This window comes from Hyalella azteca, unplaced genomic scaffold, assembly GCF_000764305.2.
Source record: "Hyalella azteca isolate HAZT.00-mixed unplaced genomic scaffold, Hazt_2.0.2 contig8592, whole genome shotgun sequence".
Lineage (NCBI taxonomy): Eukaryota > Metazoa > Arthropoda > Malacostraca > Amphipoda > Hyalellidae > Hyalella > Hyalella azteca.
This window is the reverse complement of record NW_025938681.1, coordinates 59,634-71,043: the sequence shown is the minus strand read 5'-3', so window position 1 is coordinate 71,043 and position 11,410 is coordinate 59,634. Positions and strand designations below refer to the sequence as shown.

Here is an 11,410-nt window from a genome sequence, read left to right as displayed (position 1 = left end):
TTTTGTTAACAATTAGATAGGAGGTATTTCATCTGGCAGAAATCTTGCAGTACCAGACATGGTGGGAAAGCTCTAGTTGCAGGCCCACAGGCACAGCTCGCAAGTTAAATGTTTTCCACGCTTGCTTGTGAATTTTCTACCTAACTACTCTGGGTAGACAATCCACAAGATTGAGTTTCATTGATATTTACTACAGCCTCATAGATCCAGATTGCAAGCAATATGAAATTCTAATTAACATTTAAGCTCCACCATCTATACAGACATAGGTAGGGTAAACGCGGTATATTCCGACACATTAAGGACGCATCAAGAAATGAATAACTATAAAAAAAATGCATGCGTTACGTAAGTTCTGTTGCCTTTACATGACTCTCAAAACACTTCACTACGCGTCAGCAACGATGAAACGTCACAAAATGTTGCCATATTTATTAAAAAGCCTTTAGAATGGAAACCTACCAAATCCCTATATTCCGTCACTTTGTGTGGCAATATTCGACACGTGGTGAGTCGTATTGCGTCAGCGCTTCAAATTTAACTGATACGTATTGCCAACATCCATGTGTTTGAATTCTGTTTGCTGTGTGAGCTGTATTGGGATACAACACGGCTTTGAATTAGAACACTAACGAATATTGAACACTACCTTATTACGTTTTAATTAACAGCTATTAGGCTTTTAATTAAGCAAATTTCAATTTTTGTACAAAGCTTCGAACGATCTGTGTGTGTCCAATTCAAGTTGTGTCGGAATTAGTTTTCATGTGTCTGGCATGCATTGTCTCTCTTTGGATCTCAATATTTTCCCACTAGATGGCCAAGACCTAGTGTTTTGGCAGTATTTTGACTCGCAAATGTATGACGTCACCATTTCAACCATCAATGAACGCATGGAACTAAAACAAAGCTTAATATAAAGGAAAAGCTGGAGAGGTGACGGAATTACCTACAATGTCGGAATATACCGCGTTTACCCTATGATAGGTAGTTATTTTGATGGTCTGAAATTATTTGAGATTTTTCAATCTATACAATACAACCTACAAAGTGTAGGATATGAATAAGCAAACCATTGTTTAACCACAATACAACTTTTGACATAATATTGATACTTCTAATTCTAAACTATCATAGCCTCAAACATTTTGAGCCTAAAATTTGATTAAAGATGTATTTTAAGGCAATTGAATAGCCAGAATCTACAAAGGGCATGATGTAACTACCAATTGCCAATCACATAACTTGTAACAGGCTAACAGGCATAAAATTGAATGCTGGTGAGCTGCTGCCTGGTGGCTGGTCACAAGCCTGGCAAAGCACCAGCCGCTGGTGCTTTGCCAAATTTATTTCAGCATCTATAGTTGACTTTTCAGTCTTTTTGTACCGTAGGGTGTAGCCAGAAATTTATTTCAGCATCTATAGTTGACTTTTCAGTCTTTTGGGGCTGTAGGGTGTAGCCAGGGGCCCAGGGCGGGGCCCATAGTGATAGTGGCAAAGCAGAGAGTTCTTTAGAGTTTAGACTCTCCCTCAAGTTCATTTTTGAGTCCTATAATTAAAGCAGTAAAGTATAATGGATACCAGCATTATCATACATAAGAAATTGATTTAAATCTTGAGAAAATAAGTAAATTAAAAATGACCTGATTCTAAAAAATCTCTGGTTTGTCACTTTTGTGAAATGTGAGGCAGGTTGTGACTTGTGAGACACTGGTTTGTGAGGCAGGGCCAGCCGCCCACAGCCAGTCAGCCACAAGGCCCACAACCAACTCACAGCCAAAATGCAAAAGCAAACGATAATAGCAGTTATAGCACCGTAGGTCTTCAGCCACTGCTTCCATGGTCAGGAAGATGTGCCAGGTGCGCAGGAATTTATTTTGTCATTTTAACGACCTGCGCGGTGCGCCATGCTACGTTGGTAGAAAAATGCGCCGTGCGCCGTACTTTAGAAAGCTAAAATAGTTCTACTATTTTAGTAGACAATATACGCGAGTATATTGATTACGCGAGTCGAACTGACAATAATAAAATGTAAGACATGTCCGGGTTACTTCTGACTCTTCCGGTTGTCCGCCTTGTTGGATACGGAACGTACGGTAATCATAAACTGCGGTCGTTATACATACGAAATGTAAACAGACGGTGTTCAGTGTTGCCATATGACTTTGGAGAAAATTTCTTCTAAAATAAAGATGGCCGGGATTGCGTGAACACATGCGCAAAGATAATCAATTTTCATTACATTGCGCCAACTGTGCACAGCAATAGCTTAAAAAAGTGAAAATGCGCGGGAAAATTCACCGAAAACATACATCATCCTGAGTGTGGCACTGCTTAAGAATGCTCGCTCATAAGCATGCCAATGATGCCATGCCCCATCCGCATCCGGTTCTAGCTACCCACTCCAGCGTCCAGCCTAACCTCTTCATGCTGTCCCAGCTATCATGAGCTATGTAGCTCACAAGTCACAACCTTCTTTCAGGCTTTCAGCCAATGACTGGCTGAGTCTGGGCCTCTGGCTCTAGCAGCATACTTGGACTGCCTTTATAACTTCTTGCAGGCTGCAGCCAATGAGGCTAGGTTAGGTCCGCCGTCCGCTCAGCCGGGTCAGCCCTCAGGTTTGTTTGGGTGGAGAAAGGTTGCAGCTGGGTCAGTGGCAGCCTGGGTTGCCTGCCTAAGACCACGACCACCACTGCCCTGTACCTGTATCTGTACCGGAACGTAGCCTTCAACACTTCAAGCCGTCCGTATCTGGGACCTAGTATGGAATATATCTACTTGGCGAGCCGCGACTGAATTTTTCGAGCCGTGGTTTTATGGATTTGCCAGCCGTGATTCCATTTCTACGAGCCTATTTTTTAATCAAACAAAAATTTATGACATTCGAGCCGCGAGATTTCATACCTACTGAAATTATATGATGATAGAGCCGCGATATTTCAGACAAAAATAGGACTTTTCCAGACTAGTCTGGGACATGGGTCAAAGTCAAACCAGCCCTCGGTCGAACGGCCACTTATCAAAGGACGATAAATTTTGGAACACAACTATGCTATCTGGAACCTAACCTCAGATAGTCAGATGCAGTGAACGTAAAATTATGTAATTTAACAATGCCCAGAAGTCATATTTGATCTGCGGCCTGGTGGTGCGCAACTGCACGGCATGTGGTGGTCAAGGCCGGAAGAGGACAAAGCCGAGTGGGGCACGGCTGATTGGTTTTGGTGTACCCGTGTACCTAGGACTAGGAGTCTAGGACTGTAGGTCATGAGAGATCCAAGGCGTTCGATTCAGGGCTTATTGCTGCACGGGCCCACGGCTGCGCTCCTTTGCAGCTTGTATAGGTTAGGCCAGAATCCAGATGCAGTATCAGTATGGCCATGTTTACATTTGGCAAGCTTATTCTGCTTCTGGGGCTGTGGAGTTGTAGTGAACGTCTCGAAAAATGTATTATTTCATTTTGTCATGAATTATAAAATAAGGCATCTTCAGGACAATTATAAATGTACCTAGTTAGCCTGCACATACGTCTGATGACAATATTAAAATAAAATAGAATTTCATAATTCGAAAAAGATAAACAATGTTTGTCAAATAATAATCTAGACTTTCCCTAAAGTGCAACACTGAACTGAAATGCGGATCGTAACCGATTTATTCACTTGGCATCACTTTGTTACTTAGAGCACATTAAACTGGGGTAAGAATCTAATAATAATAAGATTTGTTTATTTTTGTATCCTCTTTGTGTTGTGAGGTGTTGCTATTGTAATGACAAATATGTAACTATTGTCTCATATCAAAACAAGATCTGCCATGTGGCAGCTGTGTGAGTAAAACCTTAAGTTGATAGAAATATTCCTGTGAGATATAAAATGTAATAGTCATGTTGTCAGCTGCTACGACCTATGATATGTATGTGTTCTGTGTACTGATTTATGTAACATTGGCAGCTATTTGGTCTGAGCTACTCTTCTAGTGGCATCCCTCAAATGTCAAGATCTAAGAAAGAAACTTGAAAAGCATCTCTCTATGTTTGAAACACCCTCCTGATACCATTAAAGTTTTGTGGATGTCATTCTAGAATCTGTTCATGAACTTTGAGGCTAGAATAGTGAGGTCCCACAGAGTCACTAGAGTGTGCACTGTTAGTGGACATACGGCGCTATGTCTTCGAGCACTAGACTTCATAGGCCGTTATGCACTCTAGCGTTCTTACCTATGGAAAGGATCAAAGGAATATGAAATAAGTGTGAAGTATGGCAAAGCTGGCCACCGGCATGCGCCCCATTATTTCCACACAATAATACTTGGTTACTTGGTTAAGATACGGCGCAGCACCGACGAAGGTATTAGCGCCCCCTCTCCGCCTCGTTTTCAAATTGAGTCCAGTAGTTGGGTCTTGCGCAGAAATTAAATTATCATTTCAGGGTCCAATGGTGGAGAGAAAAGAGTGCTCAGAGAGAAAGGGAGGTTCAGTTGCTGACAGGCAGTGCGCAAGGTGTGTTGTTGTTGAGTGTATAATGGGCAGTCGATGAAGATGTGTTTTATTGTTTGTTGGCAATGGCAGGAGGAGCATGTAAGCGATGGGGACTTAGTGAACAGGTGACTGTGTGTGGGGAGGCATGTTTCCAGTCGTAGGCGGGTGATGGCTACTTGTTGGGGTCGGGGCAGTTCTGTAGGGGTGAGTGAGTCAAGTTTTGGGTTTGACTTGGTGATGTGGGCAGGTAGGGCTGACCAGGCATTATGCCATACGCTGCGGTAGTGCTTAGCGATCTTGACTTTCCAGTCTCTCGTACCCAAGGCAAGGTTGGTCGTGTTGGCTAAATTCAGTGCTGCTCGTGCCAGAGCATTTGCAGCAACATTGCCTGCGATGCCAGTGTCGTGGCACCCACTCAAGCGTTAGTTTTCTGATTGTGAGTTGGCTGCATGCCTCGATGATCTATGGGACTAGGAAGTGCGTGGGTGCGACGTTAGAGTGCAGGGCTGATATACAGCTGAGTGAGTCACAGAAAACGACAAAGTTGCCAGGTAATGTTGAGATAAATTTGATGGCGCAGTAAATGGCATAGAGTTCAGAGGTGAATATTTAGGTGTCGGGTGGAAGTTTGGCTTGCAGGTTGAAGTTTGTGGAGTAGACTGCGCAGCCCGACCTATCCTGGGAGACTGATCCATCAGTGTAAACCAGGGTGTGGTTGGAGTAAGACTGGGATATTAGGTCTTGAAAGCATTGATGCCACTGTTCATCGGAGAGGGAGGGCTNCGCGTCGCGCCTCAAAGAGTGGGTCGTTGGTCCTTTCACCACTTCTTCTGGAGAAGTGAAGAGCGAGGCACTCCGAAACTTGCTCTGGTTTGGCCATTATATTGTCCTGCTGGGTTAGAACTATTGAGCGAGGGGCCGTTTTGGTGGAGAGGGAGCGGACCTTTTTCCACACCACTGCGCTTTGGGTATTGCTTGTGATGGACGAAAGAAATTTGTTCCAGCTTGCCTTTCTGGATTTCACCACTGTGTTCCGGAAGATGGCACGGGCACGCTTGAAGGCTATCCAGAGATCGACGTTGCCAGGATGATTTTTGTATCGGGACAGGGCACGGTTTTTTGCTCGGTGGGTCGCTGCACACTCCCTCGTCCACCAGCACAGTGATGGGTGGCGGAGTTTGCTTTCTGTTTTAGGAATGTGGGCAGAAGCTGCTTTTAGGATGGAGGACACAACAGTGCCACATGCCTGTGTTGGGGATAGGAAGTTGCTGGGAAGGTTTAAGGATGCTTGAAATTGGGGCCAGTTGGCAGAGCGAGTCTGCCAGCGTGCTGTGTCTGTGTATGGCTTTGTTAGGGTGGAAAGCACTAGCGGGAAGTGGTCGCTGGTGCATGGGCTTGAGTGTGGGGTCCAGGTGTATTGTGGAGCTATGTCTGCTGTAGTGATGGTGAGATCAATGTGACTGTAGTTACCACTAGATGTTAGGTAGGTTGGTTCTGACGTGTTGAGGAGGAAGAGGTTTGAGTCATGTATCCACTTGTGAATTAAGGTTCCGCGGGGGTCAGAGTGGATGGACCCCCATGAGGGGTGGTGGGCGTTTGAGTCACTGCAGATGATGAATGGTTTGGGGAGCTGGGTGATAAGAAGAGGAAGTTCGGTTTGTAGCACTGTGTTGGGTAAGTTTGGGGGGAGATAAAGAGAGCAGACTGTGAGTTTGAGTTGAGGTAAGTGTATTTGGCTTGCACAGACTTCGAGTGAGGAGACTATTGGAAGGTGAAAGTGTGGGATAGTGGGACGGACTGCCAGCAGTACTCCCCCTCCCCTACCGCATGCCCGGTCACATCGTGCCATTGGTGTCTGGTATCCTCGTAGGTTGCATAGTGTGTTTGGGGCAAGAAATGTTTCCTGTAGACATAGTACGTCTGGGCTGAGATCAGCTATTAATTTTTGTAAGTGAGGTAAGCGTGCTAGAAGTGACCTGACGTTCCATTGCAGTATTGTGAAGTTTAGCATGTGTGTGCGATGGATGAGTGCCCTATCAGTTTTAGTGACTCTGAGACTAGTGAGTCAGCTTGTAGGATTCGGCCAAGCTCAGTGATGCATTCTATCTTGTCTGTGAGTTGTGTGGCTAGGAGGAGGCGAATCATTAGTGGCAATAGTTTGATGAGAAGCTGTGTGAAGTCTAAGGCAATTGGTGTTGTATGAGTGGATGAGGTAGGGGTGGGCAGAGTTGTAGGCTGTGTTTGTGAGGTAGGTGAAAGAGGAGTACACTGTGCAGGTAGTGTTTCTGGTTGGGAATCTGGGAGATTGGGTAGGTTAGAAAGTGATGTGGCTGCATACAGGGGGGTGTGTTGTGTGCGTTGTCCTTGTGTGAGCCAGGTAGAGGTTTGAGTGCTACTTGCGTGAGGTTGAGAAGCTATAGTTGGCCAAGCAGCGGTAGTTGGAGGAGGCGGAGAGGAGGCACGATTGTTCATCATTAGTTGGGAGAGGCTTGGAAACGCTTGCTCCGAGTGTATGAGAGGCGCTGGTTGTGGTTGCTTCTTATAACTTGTTGGTGTGCTGGTCCGGTAGAGTGTGCTGTTGGGCTTCCGGCCATGTAAGTCTGGGCGAGCTTCCGTAGTGTCAGCGAGGCTGCCAGTATTGTTGGACTCTGTTCTTGCTTTAGCTCTTGCCTCAGGGAAGCTGAGTCCCTCATCGGTTGTGAGTTGGCACGCTCGGAGCTCGGACTCGTAATATGGGCACTGGCGTGAGGTTGCAGGATGTGGCCCTTTACAGTTTATGCATTTGGGAGCAAGATGGGAGTTTGGACAGGCTTCTTGAGAGTGACCACTTTGGCTGCAGTGGGCACAGATGGGGCTCTGTCGTGAGCACCTAAGTTTGGAGTGGCCGTAGCGGAGGCACTGCCCACAACGAAGTGGGCTTGGGTAGTACTTGTCTACTGTGTATGGGCAGTAGCCAACTCGTATTTCATTTGGAGGTGAGGGGCTGAGGAAGGTAAGGACATATAAAGGGACGGAGGATTTTTTGGGGTCGCTTAGAAGCTTGCGGATCCCAACTACTTTATCTTCTTTGAGAATGGTCAGTAGAAAGTCTAAGGATTCATCTTGAAGTTCTGGTGCAAATATTTTTCCATAGGAGAACTGGGTTGACCAAGCAATTGTTCCGGTCACTGGGTGTGATTCTTCACCAATCTTCAGGATTTTGGCATCCAGCAAAATGTGTACCTGTTCTAATGTCTTGGTGGTTATTAGCAGGGCACCTGAGCGCTGATGTTCTACACTTTGGACTGGCCCACACAGTGCGTCCATAGCTTTGGCTATTCTGAATGGGTTCAAACGAGATAGTTTAGTCTGGGCGTCTGAGCTGGTGAGAATAACTTGGCGGGTGCTTTGGGGCAGGTTGTGTGCATTTTCCGCTGAGTTGAGGTCTATCCTTGCGCTTGAGGCTTCTGTAGTCTTTTTGAGTGGTTCATTGGTGGTGCTCATGCTATCTTTGGATGCTTCGTTGAGTAGGGGCTGTAGGGCTTGGTGAGAGTTTGAGTGGGAGGCAGGAGAATTAGGAAGGCTTTCACACGAGTCAGACAGCACCCCACTAATAATTGAAGAGGCATCTTCTTGGGCAAGGTCGACCTTGGAAGCTGCCAGCTGTTGCACCTTGGCTGGAGCATTTTTCTTGGGCTTGGAGGCATTATTAGGCGAAAGGCTGCGCTTCTTGGCAGAAGAAGATGGGGCAGGCTCAGGCTGTGTGGCTGAGCGGCGGTAAGGCTTAGACTTATGGTGCAAAGTCTGGCTTGGCGTTTCTACCATTTCCAAAGGGTTAGCCCGGGCCGTGGGCGCCGTATTGCGCCCTCGGCTTGGCCCCATGGTATGATTTATTGTCGTTCAATAGGACTCAAAGTACCTCGTATACTTTAGAATAATGTAAATTGATATGTCACTGGACACACCACGTATTATTATCGTATATGGTGCTTCGAGCGAAGGAGCGTTTTAGTCACAACCACACTGTATCACAGTTCGAACGAGACTTGACTGAAGAAGTGTTTTCAACTACGGTAATAGGCTGATGACTCCGGCACAGGCTCCTCCCAGACTCCCACGCCAGCGCCTATGTCATGTAGGTAGGCAATAAAGATGAGATATTATTGATGACAGAATATGAAACATTATCTTGTTACATGATGAGTAATATCAAATTAACATAGTAAGATTTCCAGTAGTACAATGCCAAATTTTTGCTGAAAATCGTTACGAGACGTTTAATAAAAATATCTTATTTATTGAAAAAAAGGTCCAAGCAATCAGACAACGGCTTGACATTGTATCGAAAAACTGCACTCTGTGGGTCTTGGTATGAACGAGATAAAAATGAACCCAGGACAGACTCACCAAAGGTGTTGCGCAATTAACTACTTGGCATGAAGTACGCAAAACGCAAGCGGTCAATTCTACATCTTCGGACTTGCTGCCCAGTGCCCACGATACCTGCAGCAAACTAGCTGAATGACAACAATATTTTGGAAAAAAAATGCATGGAATCATGTGAATATAGTGCAAAATTTGGAAGTCTAATTAATAGAGTAATATGAAATTTAAGCGATGATTCCGAAATTGTACAGCAATTTTCTCTAATTGTAGCATTTTCATCAGTTGTGCAAAGTTTTTGGCGCATTCTCTCATTTATGGAAAAATGCACTATTGTGCTCGCCATGTCCGTCTGTCTGTCTGTCCGTCCGTCTGTCCGTCCGTCCGCGACCTCAAGTTTTCGTCGACGAGAAAATGCGCTCTCTGTCACTCACTGCAGTGAGTACTGAGTTATATATTTTTTTATTCGGATCGAATTTAATTATGCGTTTACAAAATCAAATGCATATGTAGAAATAATTCAGCTGTTATAGCAGGTATAATATTTATAAGCAGGTATAGCAGGTAAATATTCCAGGCAGGTATAATATTTATTAAAAAAATTATTTATTTAGAAATCATATTACAATTAAATGGTATTACTTTCTGTGTGGAAGATCTTAAAACCATACCGCATTTTCAATCGAAACACAAAGTGTTTAACAATATTGTCCTAATAAATGATAGCTTCTGCTGGGGACTAGAATACTTGATAATCATTAGTTGTGTAAAGCTTAGCACTAAAACGACCTCACTATTGCGGAGCAAACGTCGAAGTCAATTGAACTAAATATAAATCTAGCGAATAAAACTAACTATGAAATAAAATAACCTCCAGATAAAAATCAAGTTGTGAAATAACCGAAAACCTTTTTCGCAAATAGAAGTAATTTTTTCTGGTGGTCTCGATCCGAAAAAATAACTTAGCCCCGAATGTTCATCCTGTTATAGAAGGTTCAGATCTTCTAGAGGTTCAGTACGGCCAGAGCTGGGAAGCGCTACTTTGAAATGTAGCGGCCGCTACCGCTACATCCTCTAAATGTAGCAGGCGCCACCGCTACCGCTACACCCACTAGATTGCAGCGCCGCTACCGCTACTGAAAATGTAGCGGCCGCTAGTAGCGCGCTACTGCCCATCTCTGAGTATGGCCTATGATCTGCCGAGCAGAACCACAATCTTTGTAGATTATGTAAATTTGAAAAGGTCTTCTAAATAGAAAAAAAAACGTTCTAATAAACGATCCTTGACTTTCTCCCGCTGTATAACCTATTCTTAACTACTGTGTTTATGCTGGTATGTCATCGTTTATTTCAGGTCAAATTCTTTTGCCAAGACATAAAGTATTGATAAAATGAATTGGCATAAAGTAATTTTGTCCAATATATTTATTTTTATAAGTATTGCAGTCTCCTCTTTGTTTAGCAGTGTTTCTCACGAAATGTTAACTGTTGTAAAGTATGAATTTGTAGTTAAATGGTAGGTCTATCGCAAAAAATTCTTGAATTGAAGCTTTACAAAAGCCTTACTAGCGCTCAGAAAATATATCCGACAACAAAATTATAACTGAGTTGAATAAAACAAATTTATACTTATATACTTTACTACAAATACAACATAAAACACAGATACACAATAAGATCCATCACTACCCAAATCTTCTAATGGACGAATAGACGAGTTGTACAATGCTATGAAAAATGAATAGCACAAATTAACTGTCTCTCGCACAAAACTCAATGAGCTTCTTACAATCAAATATAAAACGTTGTGACAGTTTTTCAACCACACAGTATTCAGAAAAGTAGTTGGGACATCATGATATGTATTATTTTGTTGGTCGTTTGATACAAAAATCTTTCCTTGAGAAGTTAGTTATATAAAAGTTATCAGCTAGTAATGATCGATAGATCCTATTAGCTAGGAAACCATGCAAACTTCAGTGCCGGTGAGACTTAAGTCGGGAAAACTGTTTTTGGAATGACATCGATTTGTCCTTTTAACTTGCATTTATTTGCTGACAGAAAACATGAAAAAGGAATAATATAATCCTATAGTGTCATTTTTAAACTTATAAATCACGGTGCAATGTCCGAAGGCCCCACTCTCATTGTTGTTATAGCACCTGGGTAATAAGTTATTATTAATATAAGTTACTAAAATTTTAAGTTAATAATAATATACAGTAAGTTGATGATAATAATATTAGAGAGAATAATGAAACCGGAACGGGATTCAAATGCATTGTTGCACTTAAGGCTTGTATATTAGATAACATCTTTGAATTAATGCTGAACCTGCGTTAAAACTACACATTGTCACTACGATAATCCACTGACACTATGATATTTTGCATAATATTACATATTTTAAAAATATATTCAGCTTTCTCGACTTGGAGCGCCGTGGATTTTACAGAGCTGAAGATATACCTGTGAATTTTTTGGTTTATACTATAACGCTAATTCTGGAGTGTATACTCGCGGAACCTTTGAAATGCAAGTTTTTCAATATGACATGAATATTACCCC

General features: G+C 43.2%; 1 protein-coding gene across 1 annotated transcript; it reads right to left on the bottom strand.

Annotated features, from left to right (window-relative positions):
• Positions 1-6,476: 6,476 nt before the first annotated feature.
• LOC125178286 lies at positions 6,477-8,461 on the bottom strand. The gene has a single exon (XM_047881684.1). It carries the CDS (start codon positions 8,339-8,341, stop codon positions 6,485-6,487), a length of 1,857 nt encoding a protein of 618 aa, XP_047737640.1. The 5' UTR covers positions 8,342-8,461; the 3' UTR covers positions 6,477-6,484.
• Positions 8,462-11,410: the final 2,949 nt, after the last annotated feature.

Excerpts from the sequence above, each read along its gene's own strand:
- LOC125178286 (XM_047881684.1), bottom strand. The coding sequence starts at position 8,341 with ATGGGGCCAAGCCGAGGGCGCAATACGGCGCCCACGGCCCGGGCTAAC.